Here is a 27205-nt window from a genome sequence, read left to right as displayed (position 1 = left end):
TCCAGGCAAGAGTACTAGAGTGGGTTGTCATTGCCTTCTCTGAAATGTGTTATACTTTCATATTTAAAGAAAATAATAATCAAAAGACTGATACCATATGGTAAGGAGCATACACACACATTAAGATATGAGTTACTTGCAGAAGTGATTGGCTGTGTGAAAAGTCTGCTGAATTATGTCTTTGTTCAAAAAATTGGTTGCCATGGTTGATCCCTGCTGTAAGGTTTGCTTGGAGGAATGAGCAGCTGCAGAGCCAAAATTTTTGGTGGCTTTGGTAAATCAGGCACCTACTAAGATATCTGTGGTAGAACTTACGGCATCTTTACTTTCCTTTATAAAGTTTATCTTTGAAGGGTTCCAGGGCTTCCCTGATAGCTCAGTTGGTAAAGAATACACCTGCAGTGCAGGAAACCCTGGTTTGATTCCTGGGTCAGGAAGATCTGCTGGAGAAGGGATAGGCTACCCACTCTAGTATTCTTGGGCTTCCCTTGTGGCTTAGCTGGTCAAGAATCCACCTGCAATGTGGGAGACCTGGGTTCGATCCCTAAGTTGGGAAGATCCCCTGGAGAAGGGAAAGGCTACGCACTCCAGTATTCTGACCTGGAGAATTCCATGGACTGTATAATCCATGGGGTTGCAAAGAGTTGGACACGGCTGAGCGACTTTCACTTCACTTGAAGGGCTCCAAGGAGGTGGCGGCACCCGTGGACCTGCTCAGGTTTGTGTGTCTCGCCCCGAGCCCTGCGGAGTTGCCTGGATGGGCATGGGTGTGATTGCCTAAAGTTGGACTCACAGCAGCTGAAACTGCCTAACAAGCCTGTGTGTTACGTGACACCTGGAAGCACTACTGCCCGTGGCCGCCTGCAACTGAGGGAGGTTGGAAATAGGCTCTTGTAAACAAGTGTATAAATAGGGTAAAAGCTGTGTTTTAAATGGTTGAACCTTCTCCCCACTCGTGGGTTTGGTAAAATCATCTTATGGATCTACTGATGTTCTGTTTCTTCATAATTATTCCATTAATATCACAAATGCTCAGTGGCAGGCACTTTGCGAGGTACTAGGGATATAACAGTGAATAAAGTTAAATTCCTGTTTGCATGGTACTTACATTCTTAGATTGACATCCTAAGCCTCACATTTTCGTTTGAAATTCTTTTGTAATTAATATTTCTTAAAATTCAAAATAAGCACAACCTAATTTTTTTAATTAATTAATTTGTTTACCTTATTGTACCAGGTCTTAGTTGTGGCCTACAGGATCTATAGTTGTATGTAGCATGTGGGATCTGGTTCCCTGACCAGGGATCCAAACCATGCCCCTTGCATTGGGAGCACAGAGTCTTAGCCACTAGACCACCAAGGATGTCCCAGCACAACTTTAATTCTGTTAATTGTTTTAAGAATTTTAGCCCATGTTGAGGAATATACAATAGGCATTATATACCAAGTATTTAAAAGGTATTTGGACGTAATGAAAATTTTCTTAAATCATACCTTGTTCGAAGAAGTAAAATGTGTACTTGATCTGACCCAGTGACAAAGTCTCAGTCACTTCTGTAAGATTCTTGCCAGAAATGCATGACCTCAGTCTAATTGTGAGAAAGCATCAGATTAACCCAAGTTGAGTAACATTTCACAGAATTACTGGCAAGGTCATGAAAGACAAGATAAGACTTAGAAATTGTTATATTTTAGAGGAGATTTAGGAGATATGATAATAAAATTCAAGGTGGAACCCTCAGTTGGATTCTGGACCATAAAAGGACATTATTGGGATAATTGGCAAAGTTTGTAAAGGTCTGTAATTGGTTAATAGTATTGTATCAGTCCTAACCGCCTGGTTGTAATCATTGTGCCCTGGTTATGCTAGATGCTGATGTTAGGGGATGATCAGTGGAGGGCACATGGGAACTCTACACCTGTTCTGTAAGTCTCACATTGTTTCAAAATATGAAGCTTTAAAAGGTATGAATTTGCTTTGTATTTCTTGATTATTTTATATATAAAGATACATTTATAAAGATACTGACTGATCAGCTGGGAAGAGAAAGGATATAACCGTTAGCGCGACATGGTACAACAAATCTTGATGCACGCTATTTACTTCTTTAGGAAGTAAAGCAGTCTGCTTCAGACTCAGTGGTTTGTTTATAGCCTCCCTCTGTCACTTCAGCAGTAGCAGCTGACACTGAGCAGTTCCAGTGCCATAGAATAGCTGTTGTGAAGCTAGAGTTTCTTGCATGCCTCCTCCAGCAGAGATCTTATGGTTCCCTGGCATGAGTGTTTATGGTGAGTCATTCAGCTTTCCTGGAATGTGTTCTGGGTCCTGTCAAGCTGTTCCAAAACCAGAAAGCATCGTCTCTCCTTTTCAGTCCAGTCAGGAAAACTGCACACTGAACACGGACCTGGGGGGTCGCACTGTGTTGTGAAAGGAGCGTAGGGTCCCAGACTCTGTGCTCAGGCACGCTAAGGTGCTCAAGCAAACTCACGGGACAGTGGTAGTTCCCATTTTCAAGAGAAAGTCAGCAATATCTGTTAGAGAGAGTGAGAACTCCTGGTTCCAGGTTGTTTGGTTTCAGTATTTTGTTGATATCCATGGTAGTTTAAATTATCTGATATTCCTCCCTTCCCAGGTGGATCCTGATTCCCCTCCTCTTAGGTACAGGCCGACTGAGCTTGTAAATAATAACATGTTACTTCAGAGATACATCTTAGAAGGCATTGTGACGTCTTTCTTGCTCTGCCTTGTGGATTGCTCACTTTGGGAGAGGTTAGCTGCTGTGTCATGAGGACACTCAGATGGCCTTGTGGCCTCCTGCCAATAGCTGAGATCTGCCCCCCCACCCTGAGATTATCTTAGAGCTTCAGGTGGTCTGTTTTATCTGTGGTCATGTCCCCTTACTCCATCCTAACATGGCTTTTGTGTTTTTCCCTCTCATCTCTGGTTATGCTAAATTCGTCTTGTGTGTTAGTTTAAAGAGTCTGTTCTGATAATAATCATAGCAAATTTTTCTGTAGCGGTTACCATGTGGTGGTAGTTTACAGTGTTAACTTTTATCTTTAGGATAATGCTTTGCGGTAACTACTGTTTATGCCTATCTTATTGGTTAACCATATATGCTTCTATCTAGTGGCTACTGTAAATAATCTTTGCAGTGAATAGATCTCTCTTCAAGATCCTGCTTTCAGTTCGAGTATACCAGAAGTGGAATTGCTGGGTCACATAGAATTTCTGTTTTTAGATTTTTGAGCCGCTGTTTTCCATAGGGTCTGTACCATTTTGCATTTTCCCCAGCAGTGCACTAGGGTTCCAGCTTCACCACGTACTCACTCATGCTGGTTGTTTACTGTGGTTTGGTCTGTTTTGCTAGAGGTTTGAGATGCTCTAATCTTGAATCTATAAAGATTTAGGTCTGTCACCATGTTCAGAAAGCTGCTGACCATCATTTCTTAAATACTTTTCTTCCTTGGTCTCTTCTTTCCTTCCGAGACTCCAGTCACACATATACTAGACCCTTTGTTACTATCCAGCAGGTCTGTTTGAGGCTTTTTTTGGTTTGTTTTTCCTCCTGACCTTTTTTTTTTTTTTTTGGTCTATTCTTCAGATAGGATAAATTCTATTGATCTATCTTCAAGTTTGCTGACTTTTTGCACTTGAGCCTGCTCTTGAGCCCACTGAGTAAGTTTTATTCCATGTATTGTATTTTTCATTTCTGTAATTTCTGTTTGTTCTTTCTTACAGTTTATATGCTGAGCATTTTTATCATTTAATTTCTGGTGTGTTTTCCTTTACCTTCTGAAGCATAGTTATATTCAGTGTTTTCAGTTCTTTGATAAGTTCAATATCTGGGTCATTTTGAAGTTAGCATATTTTGGTTGTCCTTTCCCTTGAAAAATGGTCATATTTTCCAGTTTTTTTTTCCATAACAAATGATTTTAGACTGGGTCCTGGACATTGCCATTATGTTCTGTCGACTCTGGTCCTGTGTGCCATTCTCTGGAAGATGTTGAATCTCTTCAGGTGCAAATCACAGGTTCTGTTTCACCTTCTGTGGATAGTGATTCACATATCACTCCAGCTTTTTCTTTGAGGTAGTCTCATTTGTCTATTTTTGGCTGTCCCGGGTCCTTGTCGCTGTGTGGGCTTTTCGCTGGCTGTGGTGCGAGAGGGCCAGGCTCTAGTCTTCTAGCCTCTAGAAGCCGTTGCAGTGTCTTCTCTCGTAGCAGAGCTCGGCCTCTAGGGCACACGGGCTTCAGTGGTTTCAGCCCGTGGGCTCAGTAGTTGTGGCTCCCAGGCTCTAGAGCAGAGGCTCAATAATTGTGACATACAGGCTCAGTTGCTCCATGGTATGTGGGACCTTCTGGGACCAGGGATCGAACCTGTGTCTCCTGCATAGGCAGGCAGATTCTTTACCACTGAGCCACCAGGGAAGCCCCATCACTTCGATTTTTAAAGTTGGCCTAGGACTGTTCCATGCATGAATGGCTCAGAGGCGAGGCTGAGGCCTGTGTGGCTTCGTACACAGAATTAGGAAATGTCCTTCTCTGACTCTTTTCTCTGGAATTCTCCCCTTACCCTTCAGTGCTCTTTAGGCTTCATCTTCTGGTTCATCTGGCCAGAAAGATGGTGTTCTTACTGGAATTTTAGGCATCCTTATGGTCAGGACAGCCGTGTTCCTCCTGGACAGATCTACCCTCAGCGCAAAGCCATAAAGAGGGAAAAAATACTTGAGAACTGATACAGTGCAATTGCTTCTTCAAGGGGTGCCTCCCAGAGCAATTCAGGTGGTTTTGTTGACTCTCGGAATCCTCTAGTCGTTGCTTTTGGCCCTCTGTTGACAGTTTTTAGCTGTAATCAGTTAAAATAGTGTGGGTTGTCACACTCCCATAACAGAACTAGACCCTCTCTTCTTTTTTGACACTGGGATTATTTAGAAGTACGATATGGGGTTTATTTTTATTTCTAGAAGTTATATTTAAGGGTACATCCTTAAACTGACCGAAGAGGATGTTTTCACTGATGAAAGATGCAGTCTGTGGGGATGGTCTAGTGGTTAGGCCTTGGCGCTTTCGCTGCTGGGGCCCTGGTTGGAGAACAAAGACCCCATGAATCCTGAGGCACAGAACAACAACAACAAAAAGTATAGCCTATAATGATTTTGAAATTTTATGAGTGAAAAACTTATGTAAGGTAGATAAAAAATAGTTGGAAACTTGAGGACAAACCAGAGTCATAGTAGGAGATTCAAAACACCTTTCTCAGTTTTGTTTTGATTTACTATATTTATTTGCTATGTTGGATCTTAGTTATGTGACGAAAAATGTGGCAATGGGCTTACTTGCTCCTCAGCATATGAGGTCTTCGTTCCGCAACCAGGGATCAAGCCTGTGTCCCCTACTTTGGCATGTGGATTCCTATCCAGTGTGCCACCAGAGAAGTCCTCTTTCTCAGTTTTCACAGATTGGGGATTTAAATAACAAAGTTAATTTCCTCAGTATGCTTCATTTAATGGTTGGTTGATTGCAAAAGGATGAATTTATTCCCATTCTTTCCAAATGTTTTCCAAAAACATTTATGTAAAGCCAGTCAAACACACAAACAAAAAAACTAGGTCACATAGAAAATTCCAAGTTCTCCAAAGCGTGACTACACACATCTTGGACCACAGTGAAGTCGAAAGGTTGGGTGTGACTTTTCATCCTCACAGTCATGGATTTTTACCAGCTTGTGTGCTGGGCCTGGTGAAGGGGTGATGGCTTCTAGAAGCAGATACAACAGGCAGGATGAATGCCAGCTGGTTTCACTTCTCAGAGTCTACTCCTTTTAAAAGTAGTTTCTGGTTTATTGGGTCATCTGACTTTTATGGCCACTTGCTTAATAGATTGGGGGCAGGTAGACTGCCATCATTTGCCAAAAGATACACACAAGCACAGATGGGCACAATAAAGGACAGGAATGGTATGGACCTAACAGAAGCAGAAGATGTTAAGAAAAGGTGGTAAGAATACACAGAAGAACTGTACAACGAATATCCTCATGACCCAGATAACCATGATGGTGTGATCACTCACCTAGAGCCAGACATCCTAGAATGCAAAGTCAAGTGGGCCTGAGGAAGCATCACTATGAACAAAGCTGGAAGATGGAATTCCAGCTGAGCTATTTCAAATCCTGGAAGATGATGCTGTGAAAGTGCTGCACCCAATATGCCAGCAAATTTGGAAAATTCAGCAGTGGCCACAGACTGGAAAAAAGGTCAGTTTTCGTTCCAGTCCCAAAGAAAGGCAATGCCAAAGAATGCTCAAACTACCGCACAATTGCACTCTTCTTACACGCTAGCAAAGTAATGCTCAAAATTCTCCAAGCCAGGCTTCAACAATATGTGTACCCTGAACTTCCAGATGTTCAAGCTGGATTTAGAAGAGGCAGAGGAACCAGAAATCAAATTGCCAACATCCATTGGATCATGGAAAAAGCAAGAGAATTCCAGAAAAACATTTACTTCTGCTTTATTGACTGTGCCAAAGCCTTTGACTGTGTGGATCACAACAAACTGTGGAAAATTCTTCAAGAGATGGGAATACCAGACCACCTGACCTGCCTCTTGAGAAATCTGTATGCAGGTCAGGAAGCAACAGTTAGAACTGGACATGGAACAACAGACTGGTTCCAAATCGGGAAAGGAGTACTTCAAGGCTGCATATTGTCACCCTGCTTATTTAACTTACATGCAGAATACATCATATGAAATGCTGGGCTGAATGAAGCACAAGCTGAAATCAAGATTGCGGGGAGGATATCAGTCACCTCAGATATGCAGATGACACTACCCTTATGGCAGAAAGCGAAGAACTAAAGAGCCTCTTGATGGAAGTGAAAGAGAGTGAAAAAGTTGGCTTAAAACTCAACATTCAGAAAACTAGGATCGTGGCATCCGGTCCCATCATTTCATGACAAAGAGATGCGGAAACAGTGAAAAAACTGACTTTGTTTTTGGGGGCTCCAAAATCACTGCAGTTGGTGACTGCAGCCATGAAATTAAAAGATGCTTGCTCCTTGGAAGGAAAGCTACGATCAACCTAGACAGCATATTAAAAAGCAGAGACATTACTTTGGCAACAAAGGTCCATCTAGTCAAGGGTATGGTTTTTCCAGTAGTCATGTGTGGATGTGAGAGTTGGACTATAAAGAAAGCTGAGCACTGAAGAACTGATGCTTTTGAACTGTGGTGTTGGAGAAGACTCTTGAGAGTCCCTTGGACTGCAAGGAGATCCAACCAGTCCATCCTAAAGGAAATCAGTCCTGAATATTCATTGGAAGGACTGATGCTGATGCTGAAACTCCAATACTTTGGCCACCTAATGCGAAGAACTGACTCATTGGAAAAGACCCTCATGCTGGGAAAGATTGAAGGCAGGAGGAAAAGGGGATGACCGAGGATGAGATGGTTGGATGGCATCACTGACTCAATGAACATGAATTTGTGTAAGCTCTGGGAGTTGTGATGGACAGGGAGGCCTGGTGTGCTGCAGTCCCTGGGGTCGCAGAGTCAGACGTGACTGAGCTGACTGATACAGAAGCACCTAACCTCCTTCTGGTTCATTGTTCTCTGCCCACTGCTTAGTATGAGACTCAGAGTGGATCACTTTCAGTTTATTGTTTGGAGATTAAGGGATGAATCAAGGCAGGAGTGGGAAAGTTTGGTGATCACTTGAATCTTATTTGAAGATTTTTATTCAAATCTTTATTTGAAATTTTGAGGGTTATAGGGCATCTCTGCTAATGTCATTTTTTAGAAACTTTTTAAAAACTGTTCAGATTTGGGTTTATTCATCATACAAGTTTGTTGGTTTGGACAATTTGCGTAGGGTTATTAAAGGAAACCAAGCAAAATTTTAAAATTTTAAAATTAAAGAAACCACCACACAGAAGATGTTTGATGGTGGTGATGTTGCGATGCCCTCATTGTTAGGAGTGAGTTATCTTCCCAGCATAAGGCTGAATGAACCGAGTTGTGGTATATGGACAGACCTCGGACAGATTTTGGGTTCAATTCCAGTCCACAGCCGTAAAGAGCAAAACTCATAATAGTGTGTCATGTGAATTTTTAGCATTCCCAGTACATATGAATGTTATGTTTACACAGTATTGTAGCCTGTTACGTGTGTATTAATATTATGTCTAGAAAAAACAATGTACATACCTTAATTTAAAAATACTTAATGGCTAAAAATTTCTAACCATCATTTTGTAATACAGGGTTGCTATAATCCTTCAATTTTTGGAGACAAAACACAATACCTGCAAAGTGCAGTGAAGTGAAATGTTTGCCTGTACAGATGTGGTACAGGTGCCCAAAAAAAGAATGTAAACTCTTTGTCATATATTTCAAATATTTTCCTCCAGCTTATTTGACTTATATCTTTAATAGGTTCATTTCCCCCATGTACTACCCCTTGCAAAACTTTTAACACTTTTCTGGAATCAGATGGTACCCAGAATGCTTAACTACCCTTTTTAATGGCTGTGTGATATTTCTTTGAGCTGGGTCTACCACAAGTTTCTCTGTAGCCTTAGGTTTTCAGGGTCCTCGGGAGGGCCTTGACTGTGTCATCTGTGCTTTGTCTTCAGTTTTTCTGCTTTCTTTCTTTAACCAGATGCTAACCCTGAGGTGACGATGACAATGCTTCGCTGGATCTATACGGATGAGTTGGAGTTCAGAGAAGACGATGTGTTCCTGACTGAGCTGATGAAACTAGCTAATCGGTTTCAGCTACAGCTCCTTAGGGAGAGGCAAGTCACAGCAGATACAGTCAAGCACCTCAGATGGTGGTGGCTGAGCTTTAATTATGCCAAGCTCTGGGAAAACAGCTGCTTCTGCTAATGTAAATAACTTTTGCAAGGTGTTCTTTTAAAGGCAATAGTGGGGAGAGAATTTTGTCTCCCTTGCTTTTTGTTGTCTTGTAAGCTAAACTTTGCTGAAGCTTTTGGGTCTTCTCTCTTCTTTCACTGATTTACTACCTGTCATTACACAGATGTGTGAACTGATGAACTGAATGTGAAATAATATAATCCAGTGTCCAGCCCCTCAACTTTCCCTCCTGTATCATTTCCTTTCACTTCTACTTTCTGTCTGCTTGGAAGAAGTTCTTCTGACCATGGAAGAAGGTCATATTCTCTTGTTACAAACACATTAATGACTAAATTAGTACATGAGAGTCTGTCTCAGTAAATTCCATAGTGTTTCTGAGACCTCACTTCATTTGTTACTGCTTTTTAGGTTCCAAGGAGAGAGCCTGCTGTGTTTTTTATATTGTACTTCCTCTGTTGCTCTCCCTACAGAACACAGTGAGAACAGTGTTCACCAGGTGATAGCAGACAGAATGCCCTTATTTTTTGTTGGTGATTTAGCCCCTGGAAGTCAGCTTTTTAGAGGGAGTGCTTTTACATCACTTAGTGGTCTTTTGTGTTCTGTGTGTGTGAAGGAATGGCGTTGCTCCTAGGTGGGCGGAGGGATAGCATTCCATCTGTTGTGTTGCCCTCAACATCAAGAGGGCTTCCCAGGTGGTTCAGCAGTAAAGAATCCGCCTGCCAAGCAGGAGACTCAGTTTTGGTCCTTGGGTCCAGAAGATCCCCTGGAGAAGGAAATAACAAGCCACTCCAGTATTCTTGCCTGGGAAATCCCATGGACAGAGGAGCCTGGCAGGCTACAGTCCATGGGGTCACATGGACATGTGTAGCAAAAGAGTCGGACATGACGTAGCAACTAAATAGGCACAGCAGCTCTGCTTGCCTCTCTCGACTCTTCAAGAGAGACTTGGCTACCTAGAGCCGCTTGTTCTGTTTTCATTGAGGCTGGCTGTTTTCCCTGCGATAGCCCACTGTGCCCCACATGAGTCAGTACACAGGTTACTCCTAATTATCTGTGATTGATGTGGGCTTGAGGCCGTATTAATACCTAAATCCAATAACCTAAAAACCAAACCAAGTCTAGGTTTTGTAGGTACATACAGTATTAGGTTAGCCAGGATAGCTTTACTGTAAAGGTCTTTCTTTGGGTGAGTTTTTGAATCATCTCAGGGTGAAATCAGAGCACGATTTTAATTAGATTGAATGTGATTGATATCTACACCCCCCCCCTCAGATTTCCTGAGCTTTCTCAGATTGATTTTCTTGCTTATAAATTGAATCGCTTTGATAAAAGTACCCTGCAGTTAGGAGTAGTTTAGATAGCTGTAATCTGTGTAATGGATTCTTTAATTAAAGTGTTTATTATTTATTAACTGATTAGGCTTCATAACTATCAACATTACCAGATGCTCAGTGTTTTATTATTGGATGTGGGTATTAACGTTTATCTGTCAAGACTTTGTTAAGGGCTGGGATGGAAGAGACCCAGCCGTGGAGTCAAATGTTGGCTTTTGAATGATCACAGAGTGCCCACTGCTGTTTGCAGAAGGAATTACACATTTGAAATAGTAAGTGAAAGGGCTCTGACCCATGGATGTATTCAGTTAAATGTGAAGCAGGTGTTGCCGATGTTTATCATATAGGGATCTTGGTTTGGAATGCGGTCACCAGGTTGATGAAAAGGGAAAAGGAAGTTTTGGGTGTAAGCATTATCAGGAAAATAGTCTTAAAAAAGAGATAATTAATAGTGTATGCTAACAACTGACAGTTTAAATAATTTTTGTTCTCCTGATTGTTAGCTACATGTTCAGTGTGTGGTATTTAGGAAGTATAGAATTATACAAATAACAAAAGTAAATCATCTGTGATTTAACCTCAGATATGCAGATGACACCACCCTTATGGCAGAAAGTGAAGAGGAACTAAAAAGCCTCTTGATGAAAGTGAAAGAGGAGAGTAAAAAAGTTGGCTTAAAGCTCAACATTCGGAAAACGAAGATCATGGCATCTGGTCCCATCACTTCATGGGAAATAGATGGGGAAACAATGGAAACAGTGTCAGACTTTATTTTTTTGGGCTCCAAAATCAGTGCAAATGGTGATTGCAGCCATGAAATTAAAAGACGCTTACTCCTTGGAAGGAAAGTTATGACCAACCTAGATAGCATATTCAAAAGCAGAGACATTACTTTGCCAACAAAGGTCCGTCTAGTCAAGGCTATGGTTTTTCCAGTGGTCATGTATGGATGTGAGAGTTGGACTGTGAAGAAGGCTGAGCGCCGAAGAATTGATGCTTTTGAACTGTGGTGTTGGAGAAGACTCTTGAGAGTCCCTTGGACTGCAAGGAGATCCAACCAGTTCATTCTAAAGGAGATCAGTCCTGGGTGTTCTTTGAAAGGACTGACGGTAAAGCTGAAACTCCGATACTCTGGCCACCTGATGTGAAGAGTTGACTCACTGGAAGACTGTGATGCTGGAAGGGATTGGGGTCAGGAGGAGAAGGGGACAACAGAGGATGAGATGGCTGGATGGCATCACCAACTCGATGGACATGGGTTTGGGTGAACTCCAGGAGTTGGTGATGGACAGGGAGGCCTGGCATGCTGCAATTCATGAGGTCGCAAAGAGTTAGACACAACTGAGCAACTGAACTGAACTGAACCTTTTATTGTTTATCCTTTCAGTAATTTTTCTGCCTTATATTCAGAGGCACAGACGACACAGAACTGGACAGGAGTTTGTGGGACGCTTAATCATACACTTGACTTTAAAAATTAGATGTACTCTTTTGTGCATCTGTATTTTTTTATACTCTAAAATGAAAAACATGTATTAACAGCAACAAAAATCCCTTTAGAGAAAAGTCAGTGTGCCTTGCTGCTTTTCAAAGAGAAGATGTGAACTGAGAATCTGAATTTTTAAATACAATTACATGTCCTTCAGTTGTTTAAGTCATGCCAGTGACTATTTATAGGCTATCCACATTGTGAATGGCACTTTGGGGATCCCAGAGTTTAGTGAAAATGAAGTGTTTGCCAGTTGTAACAAAACATCTGTCCTCGTGTCTTGTTGCAGTGTCTCTTGGTGGTAGTAAGGAAGAGAATGGCATTTTCACACTCAGCATTTGTCTATAAAAATGCTTTGTGAGGTGCTCTGCAGATGAGTCCGTACTCCCTGAGATCACACCATGTTTTAGGACGTTAGGATATTTGTCAGTGTAAAAGTGATAAAAGTTTCACGTATCCGGTAAGAGGACATCTCTCCTGGAATGCTCTGATTTCCTAGCCAGGGTCAGAATGACTTCATCAGACATTGCAGCCAGCATGCTAGAGTCTGGGGAGAGTAGTGTGCAGGTAGCAGGGGCTCAGAAGTAGAGAGCATCCTTGCTCGTTATTGTAGTGACTTACTTAGATATGTTGCCAGTTTGATTTAAAAGTGCCCTGGGGGAGGTGCTTCTTTACACCAAGCTATATTGCTGAAACACAGAGTACATAAGCACAGGTCTTGGAATTAAATAAGGGCGTGCATTTACTGCTAGGTGGAGAAATGGCTGCAAGGTTATTCTTGCTCCGGGCTGACGTCTCATTTGTGATGTTTAGAAAATGTGTTCCTCCTCCTTCTCAGGTCTGTCTTGTGACTTTCCTCCTTTCTTCCCCCATCTTCCCCTGTCCTCTTGGTATTCAAACCTCACCTGTTAAAGTTGGGAGTTATGTGTTAACCAGTTATTCTCATTTATAGTAGGACTGAATCTCTTTTGTATTAGTTATTAAATTATGCATCTTCCTTGAGGAAGACCTCAACTAGTAAGCAAGCATACCTACTATGTACCTCAGACTGTGCAGATTGTACATAATTTTCCTTTATCTTGAAAAGCACTCGCAGATCCTCTGAACCTCTGAAAGAGAGCGTTATCCTTATTTCACAGAGGAGGAGAGGGGGGCCCAGGGAGCCCATGTAGTTGGGCCCCTCAAATGCAGTGGACCTCAGCTGTGGTCTTTCTCACTTACCTGATGATTCTCTTTGTGTCCGTCACTACCTTCCCTTGTGATGAGAACTTGGTTTTTGTGGGCACTGTGGGACAGAAGCAGCAGTGGGGTGTCGGGGTATTCCCTGAGACCACATGAGGCCTCTTGGATGCCCTTGGAGGTGAATTTGACTTGTAGGGAGATGTGCAGGCAAGGGAGGTGGGAGGACTGTGTCACCGCCTCCTTCCTCCCAGGCCTGGTGCTGTGGAGGCTCACCAAAGTTTCTGGGAATCCCAGGGTAGAGGAAACTCGGGGCTTCCCTGTTCTGCATCTTGTAGTCTAGGGTGTGTGCCTGCTTTGTGCTACCAGAGACCTGTGTGCAGCCCTGTCTTCCCTGACCTAGTTGGGGCTCTCTCATTAATGATTCTCAGAATCTTGTTGTTATTGTTACTGTTCCCAGGCTCTGTGGGACACCATTGTAGCCAATTCTTCTCTATCTTGGTGTTCTGTAGTTTGTCTCTTAACTCAGTTGTTTCTGTACATGATGGATTTTTAAAGCGGGCTTTCTAAAGTCAGCTTTATTGAGTTACGATTCACATACCATATAGATCACCATATGGGAAGGCTTTTAAGGAGGTATTCATTTTGAGGCATGGAGCCTCATGTTTGAAGCTATTTCTAAGCCACACTTGTGGCATGATAGAGTTGTGCTAGTGGGAACTGCAAATGTGTCCCATACAATTAAATACTGAAGGACTGAATTTGATGCATTTCATGTTTGACTTTACAGTCGCCTGTGTGTGTGATCAGTGAGTTTCATGTGGTTATTTTGAAGGCAGTTGGGGTGTTATGCTTAACATGTTTATTTAAAGATTATTTGGATTCTGACCAGAATGAGCAATACAATAATGAAATTCTGGTACTTAGAGTAACTCAGCTACAGTTTATTCACAGCTGCATTGCTTAAACCTTACACTTTATTGTTATTGGACATAGCCAGCCAGTACACAGATTGTTGCTTTGGTTTGTTCATTTATGAATATATTGATCCTAACAATCCTGTTGATCACTGATACTCTCTCGTAGATGTGAGAAGGGTGTGATGTCTCTGGTGAACGTCAGGAACTGTATTCGCTTCTATCAGACTGCAGAGGAGCTGAATGCCAGCACATTGATGAACTACTGTGCAGAAATTATTGCAAGTCACTGGGTGAGTGTGAGGCTGAGGAGTATGGGGGAAAAAGCACCTTTGCTGGAAGCCAGGAGACCAGGGCGTGGGACCTGGTTCCATAGAAAGTTACCTCTCTGGCCCCTTGTTTCCTTTTATAACAAAATTAAAGGCTAAGTAGTTGCATTAGATGATCTGTTAGATTCTTTTTGGCTCTAAAAGCCTCCTAGTTTTGGTTTCGGAGTTGAGGGGCAGAAGATAGCCCAGGCCAAGAAGCAGGCTTGGAACGAAGGGACACACGCCTCCCTCGTCCTCCATCTGCGGGAGCCATGGCCGAGCCTCACAAGCAAGTGCTGCTGTGGGGCCAGCAGGCCTGTGTGCTCAGCAGCGCCCCCTCCAGGCTTTCTCTGCCTTCTCGGTGTCTGGAGAGAATTGTTAAATTAGATCTGCTTGCCTAGGTAGCTTTCATCATAAAGAAGAGGTTTTGCAGTTCTTGGTTGTCTGTTTTGCATTTTTTTTAAGAAAATCATGGCTAGTGCTGTTTTATAACCTAGTTTCTGTAAATTGTTTGGTATTCAGCAACACTATGAGAAAAAGTATCTTACTGGATTTTGAAGAATTGAAACCGGAACCTTTCTGCTAAAATAGGTAGAGATTTAGAGATCTGTAGCAGTAGAAACCGATAATTGTTTGTGGAAGTTCTGATTAATTCTGTTACCGTCTTTGTGGGGCTAAGCGGGGAGGAGTCTGCTCTCATGTAGAGGGCTCCTTGTGGCTGTGTCCTGTGGGATGTCAGTGTTGCTCATGCTTTACCATCTTACCTGGAGGCCGGGTGGTGCTGTGGTGAAGAATCCATGCTCGGGAGTGGGGGTGGGGGACGGGAAATGGGGTGGGCTCTTGGCTCCAGATCCCTGATCAGCTGTTCACTCTCTGTGCAGTTAATCAGCCTCTTTTTGCTTTACTTTCATCATCTGGGAATGGAGATAATAACAGTACCTACGTCAGGGATTTGTGAGAATTCAGTGAGTTGGGAAATGTTAAAGTAGGCCCAGACACTTTCCAAGTGCTTCCTAAGAAATGTGCATTGTCACTATTGTTGACATGTTGGTTCTGCTCTGCTTCTCACTGTCTTCTTAATCCGCAGGATGACTTACGGAAGGAGGACTTCAGCAGCATGAGTGCTCAGTTGTTATACAAAATGATCAAGTCCAAGACCGAGTACCCATTGCATAAAGCTATCAAAGTGGAGAGAGAAGATGTGGTCTTTCTTTATCTGATCGAAATGGACTCACAGGTACTCTGCCTTTTCCCCAGACTGCGCTTCACTTGTTCTTCTCTGTAATGCTTCTCACTTCCTCTGAACCATTCCTGGTCTTTAATGTACATGTTTCTACCAGTGGTTTGTTCGAAGCCACCTGAGCTTTTCCCCTCATACTTCTTAACATTCTTCCAGCCTCTGCTCGTCACCCACTTCCAAAGACACTTTCCACACTTTTAGGTAGTCATTTCAGCAGGACTTAACTTTCAGGTACTAATACCTGTTTTAGTTTTTCTTTTGCCACTGTTAGAAATTACCATAAAAATAAATAAACACACACACACACACACACACACACAGAAGAAATTACCACCAACCGGAATTTCCCTGGTGGCCAAGTGACTTAAGACTCTCTGCTCCCAGTGGGGCTTGGGTTTGATCTCTGATCAGGGAATTAGATCCCACATGCCAAACTAAGAGTCTGCATGCCACAACTGAAGATCCTGTGTACCACAACTGAGACACAGAGCAGCCAAATTAATAAATAAATATTTTTGAAAAATTTACCACAAACCCAGTGGCTTAGAGCAACGCAAGTTTATTATCTTGTGGTTTTATAGGTTGGAAGTCCGGTTGTTGGCAGGCTGTGCTCCTTTCTGGTGGCTGTAGGGAAGCCTGCTTGCTTGGGTTGTTGGCAGAATTCAGTTGCTGGTGACTGTAGGACCAGCATGCGCATTTTCTTCCTGGCTGTGAGCTGAGTCAGGGCCATTCTCAGCTTCCAGCGGCCAGCACGTTCCTTCACCCAGGGCCCCTTTCCTCCCTCTTGAAAGCCAAGATGTCGGATCCGGTCTTTCTCATGTCACATCTGTCTGATCTACTCTTCTGCTTCCCTCTTTTGCTTTTAAGGACTCACGTGAGTAGAGAGACTGGGCCCTCCTTGCAGGTCCGGGGTCCTCTCCCCATTACGGGGTCGTTAACCTTAATCACATCTGCAGAGGGCCTTTCATTATGTGAGGTGACATAGTCTCTGTTCTAAGGGTTAGGACATGGACATATTTGGAAACGGTCCTGCTCACTGCACTGCCTTAGGGGAAATGGGGCTGCTCTAGACAGGTGGCTGTGTCGTGTGTTTTATCCTGGGTGTCCAGAGTTGGGGGAGACCTTAAACTGCCAGGAGGAATTAGGTAGTTAAGCCACAGTCTTTCATGAAGATGTGAGCTGGGCCCCGTCAGGCTGTCTGACCCTCCATCCTGGCGCTTGTGTTCCCGCAGCATCATCTGCGTGTCCCTCTTGTGTCATCTTTCATGGTGTTTGCACCTGCTCTGTGATCCCTGCTAGTCCTGGGCTCCCGGAAAGGCATGTGCCCTGAGGAGGCCCAAGAGAAGTTTGTGAGTTCAGTTGAATTCGGAGCATAAGCTGTAGTAAGTTATAGGACTAAAATCTGATATTGTGTGAGATGATATTGAAGAGTCAAAGCCCGAGAGTCAGTTGTCTTCTCTACTGACTATGTGCTGATGTAGGAATTTCTCTATGCAGCTCCCTGGGAAACTGAATGAGTTGGATCGTAACGGAGACCTTGCATTAGATCTAGCCCTTTCCCGACGTCTGGAGAGTATTGCCACCACGCTGGTTAATCACAAAGCTGACGTGGACATGGTGGACAAGAACGGCTGGAGCTTATTACATAAAGGAATCCAAAGAGGTAGGAAGAAATGTATTTTATATTTTCCTCTGTGGACAGTTTTACTTTTAGCCAAGTAACTTTCAAAGACTCTCTGATCCTATTCCATAGACTCTCAAAGCCTTCTTGAGTCTGTACTGGGCAGGCAGTACAGAATTTGTGGTCAGTGGGTCAGAGGAGAGACAGAAGACGTGCTGCCTCATGCCTCGTTGGTTAGGCTCTTCAGAGTGCCATCAGGACCCCCAGAAGATTAGAGAGATGGCACTTAGAGAAAAAAGCACCATCTACTTGTAAGCAGTCAATGTGTTACTTGCTCATCCAATATACTACTTTTTTCAGAAATTGTGCAAGGAAGGCTTTACTGGTATCAGTTACTGCAAGAGAAGGAAAGTTCCAGGAACACAAATATTAAAACCTATTCTGGGATTCAGAATTTTCACTTTTACAAACTGGATTTCTCATCTAGCATGGCAAAGTGATAATATTTCATTTTGTTCTAGGAAAGTTATTTGAAATTATAGCTCTGTTTGAGTACTTTGTCATTAATAGTGGGAAGTTATGTAAGGGGCAGAATTACAATCAAAGCATTTTCATCTTACTGAATTAAAGGGGGAAAAGTCTAGTCTTTCCCATGGCCTTAATTCTTAAGTCCCAAATGGATCCTGCCTGACTCTACTTTGCAGTAGTCTTTTTTTTTTTGGCCCTGCTACACAGCATGTGGAATCTTAGTTCCCCAACCAGGGATCAAACTCACATCCCTTGAATTGGCAGTGTGGAGTCTTAACCACTGGACTGCCAGGGAAGCCCCTGCAGTAGTCATTTTTTTTGACAGAAAGTGAGAAGCCGTATAGGGGTAGTCCAATATGGCCTGAAAGCTTTCAGATGACTCAGAGCCTTCATTCTGTAGAGGGATGGATGACTTGATTGAGGTACTTGGCCATGGCCCCATTTTGTTTACACGTGGGCATCAAGAATAGGACACACTGGTTTCTCCACATCTTAATAATGTGTATTTAACCTTCCAGTTGTGCATTATTATTCTAGTATTATCTCTGCTGTGCTTTTGCTGTTCACAAGTTGCTCCTAGCTGGTGGGGTGTAGTTACTTCAAATACGGTCCTGTTGCAGCTGTGGCTTTGCCCTTTTTGGGCACGTTTTAATATAAATCTCCCTCTAAGTCATGTGTTAGAGTGTTATGCGTGCTGGCTGATGAAGAGGAAAATTTTGTTCATCCTTGAGAAGGAAATCCTTAGAGTATGTGAGTGTCAAGAGCAGATGCCTTTTTCCCAAGCATCCCTCTGCACTGCGCAAAGCCACTGGGTGCTTAGCACTGAGTGTGTGTGCAGTGGGAAAAGTTTCCACTGCATCGGGAACTATTCTTTCCCATACTGTTCAGTGTCTGAGATGTTTATTTTGGAAACAGATACACTTGTTACTAAAAAAACAATCTCAGAATCGTGTACCAGAATTTCCTCTTAGGGACTTAAATTCTTACATGTGATGAAAAAACATCTTTGATGAGTTATTAAATATTTTGATGATTGCTTGGTTACAAGAATTGCCAAGAATTGGTGATGCATTTTTGATGCTTATTTTCAGATGATTCAGTCTTCCTCTCTGAATTTATGAGTTGCTTGCAAGCATGGGGGTTGCAGTGTGGGCATAATAAGCTTGATTGTTGCTCAGTTGGCAGAGTGTGGCATGGTGTGGAGGACAGAGCACTGGCGTTGGAGCTTGAGGGACCACAGTTTGAATCCTGGCTTGTCCACGTACTCTGTGCTCTTGGACAAATCACATAAGCATTCCTGAGTCTCCTTTTCCTCACCTGTAAAGTGAGAATTATCTTGCTTTACTGGTTGTTGGGAGCCTGTGAGTCGGTAACACTCACCCAGTGGCTGCCGTGTGGCAGGCTTATCCCTTCCCTGTGTGAAATGCCATCACCAACTTCATTTTCTGCAGGGATCTTTTTTCACTTTTCCTTCTTCAGCTTGAGCTGTCAGTCTGTTGACCTGCTCACATGACTGAATTGAGTAATATTCTTAAAATGTGACTGTTAACCTTTCTTTAAGTTCATTATCATACAAGTGAAGCTCTTTAATACATGAGATTTTGGTCTGGTTGTGGGCACACATTAGAATCTCTCACCAGAGCAGTCAGTGATCATCCTAATAGCCAAGTGTACTGATCAGTTTATATCAAGAATGTGTCTATAAAAGAGGGAGATTGTTATAAAAAAGAAAAAAGAGTGAGTCTGTGAGTCAGCCTACAGGGGATGTTCATGTGACCAGAGAGACACTATCTCCTTTGATTAGCTGGATCTGGTTTTTGACAGCAGAAAAACTTTTAGATGGGGGGTGCCTATACCAGACTTTCAACCTATAAAACTGCAAGATAATAAATTTGTATTGCTTTAAGCCACTGGATTTATTTAATTTAATGAAATTTGATTATTTAATTTAATGAAAGTTACTGCCTGGTCCCTGAATGAAACTTCAGTTAGAGAGCTTCATTGAAAGAAAAATTGCGTGTGGATATTTTTTAAAACATTAACTGCATTGTTAGGAATATTTTTACATGGACAGGTCATTATAGTAATGCCTCATTTCCTTGGCAGTGTTGAGGAGTGAAGTGATGAAGTAACCAGAACTGTTAAGCACCAAGCAATTTTTTTCTTAACGATTTTCTGAAGGAAACTGTTCTAAAATGTATTAGAAGTTTTCTTACTGTCAAAACACTTTATAAATGGTGCTTTGGGCATTTTCTATTCCCTCCCTTCGTTCTGCTTATTTGATGTCAGTTGTCTATTTCCTGTAGGTTTTATATCCATGGGCTGACTTTCTGTTCATGTAAAACAGTGTCAATTTTCAGTTTCCAATAACTCCTAAATAATTCTTTGTGTGGGGTGCATATATTGCATGTATGTATATATGTATAAGGGCTTCGCTGGTGGGTCAGAGGCTAGAGTGTCTGCCGGCAATGTGGGAGACCCAGGTTCGACCCCTGGGTCAGGAAGATCCCCTGGAGCAGGAAATGGCAACCCACTCCGGTACTCTTGCCTGGAAAATCCCATGAATGGAGAAGCCTGGTAGGCTATAGTGTATAGCAAAGAGCCAGACACGATTGAGTGACTTCATTTTCATATATGTATAAACTTTTTTAAAAACTTTGGCTCTTATTAATAGAGTAAAGCTAATCTAAAAACTATGATTCTTTTTAAAAGGGCTTAAGATATATAAAAAAATTTATTATGCCATCCACCTGAATCCGGCCATTGATGCTGTACCCTTGTTTCTGTACGCAGTCTTGCCCCAGTTTATCTTCTGTGTGTATAGTGTATTATAAGTGTTTCACTGACGCATCTTACTTTAGCTTTACTGTCTGTTAACTACTTAGTTTGGAATATATGCCAAGCTTACAGGTAATGAAACCATATTTCACCTCTCCTCCAGTACGTTATATATCAGGCTTGTCATTTTAAGGCTCTGTGTCCTCATAATTCTAAATTTTCTTTCCACTTCCAGAATGTAGGTGGCTTTCTCTAAGATAGTTTACTTTGTTGCTGATGTATAGTTTTTATATATTCTCTCCTAGACTGAATCTCTGTGGGATTTGTCCATATTACAGATGAGAACCCCAAAATGTCTATGTGCATATGGACAGCAAAGAGCGACCAGCCTAGTCCCCAGATATACATGTTACCTGTTGCTTTCAGAGCTCTACCGACATCTTTTTGTAAAGAAATCTAAGCTTTGGTCCTTTGCACACAATTCTGGTAAAGATTGTATTTTCCCCTGCCCTCCCCAAGAAAAGAATCAGGGACAAGTGAAAATATTTCAGAACGGGCTGGTTAGAGAGCTCTTCAGTTACCCAAGATCATAACTGATTGGAATTGGGGCCATTCAGTTAAAGTGGAACCTTATAGCCTCAACCTGTTAATCCATTTTCCTCCCAAACATTTCCCTGATGTCTGTTACATATAAGACAGTGGATGGATAAAAAAATAAATCAGGGTTTCCCTGGTGGCTTCGTGGTAAAGAATCCACCTGCCAGTGTAGGAGACACAGGTTTGATCCCTCATCCGGAAAGATCCTGTGTGCTGCAGAGCGGCTAAACCCACACATTGCAACTACTGAGCCTGAACTCTAGAGCCTGGGAGCCGCAGCTGCTCAGCCCATGCGCTGCAACTGCTGAAGCCTGCATGCCCGAGAGCCCATGCTTTACAACAAGAGAAGCCACTGCAATGAGAAACCCAAGCGTTGCTCACCACAACTGGAGGAAAGCCCACACAGTAATGAAGACCCAGCACAGCCAAAAAAAATTTTTTTAAGCTATAAAAAAAGAAAGGAACTCAGACCCGGTCCTACCAGAATACGTGGGGCCTGTGGTAGCCTAGCCACCCTCACTGCCAGAGCTTACACACTCCAGTAGCAAGGTAGTCCCTTGGATTAGAGTGGGTGAGAAATTCCAGTTGATTTTGAAATTCCATGTTTAAGAAAACTAGATAAAACTCATGCAGATGCAAATGAGCACAGGAATCCAGATAATAGACTTGAGAGGTTGGCCACTCCTGAAATCCTAACCCCCTTCTCAATGCTCAGAGCACAGAAGTGTGGTCGAAGAAGATGAAATGATATTGCAAGATACAAAAGAAAACTTCTCATAAATGCCTTTGTAAGAGCCACTGCAAGTATAACAGGTTAAAGGCAGGCAGGTACTGCTTGGGGACAGACTGTGGTCAGGAATGAGGCAGGGAGGTAAGTTGCATTGGGGAGGAATCTTCGGAACTGTTTAGGAGAGCTGATGACCAGAAGGATTTGAAGGATAGAAGCCTGGTGTACTAAGACTGTAATGTGGTGCTGCAGCGAGGGCTTGGGACAGATGACAGCAGGCAGTCGGTGGCTGAATTCGAGTATGTTAAGTCCATGATCGCAATGGTGAGATGTTCTCTGTCTACACTTACTGACCAGTACCTTTGAGGAAGCACTGGTCAGAATAGCTCGCCCTGACTGTTGTCATCTGTGACCATTTCTTCTCTTGTTTCCCTTCAAGGAGATCTCTTTGCTGCCACTTTCCTCATTAAGAATGGGGCCTTGGTCAATGCTGCCACATTGGGTGCCCAGGAGACACCGTTGCATCTCGTCGCATCGTACAATTCAAAGAAACACTCGGCAGCTGTGATGTCTGAGATGGCACAGCTCACAGAGGCCCTCCTGCAGGCTGGCGCGAACCCCAACATGCAGGACAGCAAGGGCAGGTAAGCTGGGGTGCAGGTCGGCTGCCCTGAGCACGGTTTCCAGAGTGTTATTTTCTGGCACGTTACTGGCAGATGGGGACTTTGTGGGTTTTAGTCCAGCATTACTCAGTCTGAATTCTGTTGAAGTCACAAACATTGATTTGTTTTGCAAATGAGAGAAAACTAAGGCCAGAGGCACATGGGGAAGCCGTTTCCCTCTTGGGTAACTACGGTCCTCGGGTTTTTAAGCAGTTTTTGGCATCTCCAGAGTGGTCATCCTGTCCGAGACCTTTCTTCCTTCATCTTTTTTAGAGCTAATCGGATACCTTGAAGAAGAGTACACTGTCGCAAAGCAATCTGTTTCATTTCTGTGAGGTCTAATTGTATTAATCCCAGTTCCACCTTCTTGTAAATACTGCCACTTTAGACATTTCTACATGCATAATTTGCTGTCTTCCACAGCACGTCCCTTTCCGCACTGACAGTTGTGTTGTGTTCCTTTCGTCCCTTCCCAGAAATATTTGATTGAGGATTCCTTATACTTTAGAATCTGAGAAAGGGCTGCTTGTCTTTGGAACAGTAGTGCGGGAGGCATTGAAGGGGAGTTAAGCCACCTGAATCACCAACAATAGAGGACCCAATTTTTATCCTAGCAGCTCAGTATTTTATACCTTCAAAAAACCCTCTAAAAAGATAGCCGTGAGGTTGCTGGAATAGGAAAACAGATTTGTGTGATGGCTAAGGTGCTTACATAAGGTGGCTCTCCATGGACTCAATATAATGTCATAATTATCTCATTTCTCAAGATAATTGCATCCTTTTTTTTTTTCTCCTTCTGATGATTGTCCTTAATTTTTTTCCTCCCAGCTGCAATATACTGTGATGTTCTGTAGCTCTGAGATAGATGCCAGCCCGGGAGTCCCTGTGCTCTGTGGTGGTGTCTTCCTCAGGGCACATGAGGGCTAAATAAAAGCAGCGACAAGTGATAAAATGCCATTTTAGTCAGTTCCTGTCTGTTGCCACTCAGAATGTGTTTGAGTCTAACAGAGAAGCGTGGAAAGAAAAGAACTTTCAAAATCGTGGAGGATAGGTGGATGAAAGTAGACATACCTATGGCAGAAACTGCTGTTTTAAAAACATGAGTATATACACATTCATTGAGTCAGTATTTTTTATGTCTTTTCCTTTCATTCTTGTATTCTTGGCTACTGAATAAATTGTAACATATAATCAAATCCATTTTCATCCTTTGATGCTTGGTCATGGCTTTGGAAAGTGGTTTACCAGGGTAGAAAAAGACTGTGGCAGAAATGTGGAATTTCCTGTGGATTCTAATCACCTCCTGCTGTGAGTAGTCCTGAACTGGGCATGTCCAGAAGTGACACCTCTTCTTTTTCATCCCATAGGACTCCCTTACACTTGTCTATCATGGCCAGGAACGAATACGTGTTCAATCAGCTGCTGCAGTGTAAACAGTACGTAGGGAGCCCTGGAGCAATGAAAGAGCTGTTGGGAGGGTGGGATTGTGAGTGAAAGATAATGCTCTTAAAATGTCTTTTAGCATTATCAATTTTAAGAAATAAAAGTAAGATTTTAAAAATGTCCTTCAGAATGAGACTGTTGACAGTACAAAGTGTCTGAAGACAGTTGTACTTGGTGTTCACATTGCTTCCTCATTTCAGGTTAGATTTAGAGCTGAAAGACCACGAGGGCAGCACAGCTCTGTGGCTTGCCGTGCAGTACATCACTGTGTCTTCCGACCAGTCCGTAAACCCCTTCGAAGACCTCCCTGTGGTGAACGGGACTTCATTTGATGAAAATAGCTTTGCAGCCAGGCTCATTCAGCGTGGCAGCAACACCAATGCCCCTGATACAGTAACAGGTAAAGCACAGAAGGCCCCTAAGAGCTGATGCTTGAGTCTGAGACTCCATGAAATACTTGTCAGTGTTTTTACCAAAACTTGAGAAACTGAGAGGAATGCTGTTACGGGAATTATTTTGTATTTAATTTTAACTGTAGTAAAAAGTCTTTATCTTGGGCTTCAAAAAATTGAGCCAGACCCTAAGTTATGTCTGTTAAGCTGAAACACTTCTGTTTGTTTAATGCAGTGAGATTCAGTCTTTCTGGACTCAGAACTCTTTTTACCCTCTTAAAAATTATATCCCAAAGGGCTTTTGTTTAAGTGGATATCCTTGGTATTTACCATATTAGAAATTTAAACTGAGAAATTTTTAAAATATGTATTAATAATAATAACAAACCATTTTATGTTAATGTATAACATTTTTTATGAAAAATCACTTTCAAAACAAAATTTAGTTGAAAGAGTGACCTGGTTTCTAATACCTGCAGCTATATTCAGTCTTCTGAGCTACATTGTTTGGTTAAAAAAAATATGCCATCACACACTTAGTAGTGGGAAAAGTGAGGCATATTTTGAGAGCCTTTTCAGATAATTGTGGATGTATTTGTTTGATACTGTTGGCAAACAGAATTTATCACAGGATTAAAGTTAGTTGCAGTATGGAGTCTGAAGCTATATCATGAACTTCTTGTACTCTGTTATATTAAAATCCATGGCCTGTATGTGCTTGGAATGGATCTTTTCTCCGTACATGATTTTGTGACATCATGCTTTAGTGGTTTGGAAAATCTTGTTTTACTGGGTTGTGCAGATCTTCAGAATGATCATTTATTTAGAATCACATTTCTTAAAGAGGCTCACTTTAAGAAAATGTCTGAAAGACATTTTTGAATAACCATTTTTGAATAACCTAGCTTATTAGTTGTCATTCTTTCAAGTAAAAATGGTGCTCCATGAAAAAAAAACTGTTCAGTTTTCAGTTAAAATAATGGCTTTCCTTTGTGATAGCTGTTGTAACATACTTCATGCATACTTTTTACTTGTCACACAGAATTTTATTTAATTCATTTATTTTTGTCCACACTGTGCTGCAGGCAAGATTGTTAACGTTTCTTGCCAGTTTTGTCAACTTTACATTATATACTTTGAGTATTAATAGAAATTCAGGAATATTATTTTTTCCTTGTTGCAGTTTTCACGTACATGTAGTAAGAGCAGTATTTGGTCTCATTGCTTTACCTTGTTTTTAGTACTGGTATTTAATTTAATTTGACTTGTAAATAACAGCTGTAGAACACGAGACTTCGTGTTTATCCAAAAAGGGCATAAATTTTAATAGGAAGAGACAGCAGTGTTCTGGGACTAAAACCACTTCAAGAGGAAAGGGAGAAAAAAAAATTGATTTTTTTTTTCTAAGACTTTTATTTAGAAAGCAGTGCTACCTAAAACATTTCTAGGCCAAGAATAAACATATTTAAGGCTATAGGAGTAAAACGAGTGTTTAAGGAGCATTTTCTGATAGAACTTCAGCTCACAGTGTCTTCAGAATGGTTATCTACCCCAGGGGTTCTCAGAGATGACTTCCCAGCCCTCACTGTCTAAGTAACATTTGGCAACACCTGTTGGCAGTTTGATTGTCACAGTAAGGTTGAGAGGGCTACTGGTATCTCTTGGGCAGAAGCCAGGGATACTTCTAAACATCACACCGTGTACAGGACAGCTCCTCACAGCAAAGAATTAGCTGGCCCAAGAAGTTAGTAACACTGCTGCTGAGAAATGTTCTTACCAACCCGGGTAAGGAGATGTAACTTCCCTCTGGTCCTGGGCGGTGGCTAGTGGCAAATCCAGGAAGGAGTGCCTATCTTCTGACTTCTAGACCAAGTGTTTGCTCCCCACCCAGGCTCATCTTAGTCTGTGGGTCCACACACAGAGAGGGCCTGTGTGGACTTCAGTGGTACCCACTTCTGGTGTGGGCTGGTAAGCTGTGAAAGGTGGTGGAGAAGGCAGGGTGTGTTGCAATGTGAACTTGACCTAATTTTTATGCAAATAGAAGAATGAATATGCCCATTTTCTCCTAGGAAATTGCTTACTACAGCGGGCAGCTGAAGCAGGAAATGAGGCAGCAGCTCTTTTCCTGGCAACCAATGGTGCCCACGTCAACCACAGGAACAAGTGGGTAAGTGTGACAGGGCAGCCAGGCAAAGCTGAAGACTACGTGGACATTGTTAAAAACCAGCATGTATCAGATGCTTTTGTCTTCAAATATTGGTTGGTTCATTCATTCACAACCACTTCTTAAGCATTTGTGATGTCAGGTCCTAAACAATACACTGTAGACTTCACGGCTACTATAGATTAGCAGACATGGACACAAACCTATCATGTTAGCATCTTAATTTTTTATAACATTTTGCATTTGCTGAGGTTTTCAGGTTTTCCTTAGCAAATGCAAAATGGATGGGTGCGAGTTGGTGATGTACAGGGAAACCTGGCATGCTGTAGTCCGTGGGGTCACAAAGAGTCGGACACAGCTGAGCGACTGAACTGAAGGTTTTCCTGTGTGCATGTTTATTTAGTCTGCGTCTTACGCTAAGGCAGATGTTGCAGTGTTAAAGGCTGGTGGATTGAGTCAGATGTTTCTGGCTTTACCAGATTTCCCACTTCCCTTTCTGCTGTATGTGGTCTCAGGCAAATTGCTTGACCTTTCTGAGCTTCAGTTCTCATCTGTAAAGTGAGCTTAGTATTGATTTCAGGAAGTAATTAAAAATCATACTTTAATATATGATAAAAAGAAGTTTATTTCTTTAATATAAGATAAATTTAAGTGTTTATTAGTGTAGCATCTTGGACTTCAGAAACTACATGATAGTTGTTTTTACTTTATAATTTTCAGACAGGGTGGATATGTTCATCTTTAAGATCATGTTCATTTTATAACTGCTTTGTGCCAGGAGCCTTAAGGTTATTATCCCTTTCAGTTCTCTCAGTGGATCTAGAAGCAGCATGTATTGAAGAGACATTAACACCATCTTTAAATCCCTCATTTCAGAGTCAAGAGCCTTGAGACTCTTGAGACTTAACCATAAGTTACGTGCTTTGTCAGTGATGGAGTCAGTATTACGATGC

At 42.2% G+C, this 27205-nt stretch overlaps 1 protein-coding gene across 18 annotated transcripts in view; it reads left to right on the top strand.

Moving 5' to 3' along the window:
- Positions 1-27205, top strand: part of ANKFY1 (ankyrin repeat and FYVE domain containing 1) — a 70472-nt gene that overhangs the window by 21406 nt on the left and 21861 nt on the right. For 14 of the 18 annotated variants that reach the window (XR_011259814.1, XR_011259817.1, XR_011259813.1 and 11 more), the window contains exons 4-11: positions 8659-8794; positions 13962-14085; positions 15188-15337; positions 16838-17003; positions 22031-22235; positions 23621-23689; positions 23897-24096; positions 26158-26255. Coding sequence is in view for 10 of the 18 variants with exons in the window: in XM_069603160.1 (XP_069459261.1) it covers positions 8659-8794; positions 13962-14085; positions 15188-15337; positions 16838-17003; positions 22031-22235; positions 23621-23689; positions 23897-24096; positions 26158-26255 (1148 nt within the window). In the remaining 8 variants the exon portion in view is untranslated. Of the gene's footprint in view, positions 1-8658; positions 8887-13961; positions 14086-15187; positions 15338-16837; positions 17004-22030; positions 22236-23620; positions 23690-23896; positions 24097-26157; positions 26256-27205 lie in introns of all 18 variants that reach the window. The other 4 variants (XM_069603167.1, XM_069603166.1, XM_069603169.1 and 1 more) reach the window with 1 other exon arrangement.

Source organism: Ovis canadensis, chromosome 11, assembly GCF_042477335.2.
Source record: "Ovis canadensis isolate MfBH-ARS-UI-01 breed Bighorn chromosome 11, ARS-UI_OviCan_v2, whole genome shotgun sequence".
NCBI classification, from domain to species: domain Eukaryota; kingdom Metazoa; phylum Chordata; class Mammalia; order Artiodactyla; family Bovidae; genus Ovis; species Ovis canadensis.
The sequence above is the reverse complement of the archived record's forward strand: the minus strand, read 5'-3'. Positions and strand labels throughout refer to the sequence as shown.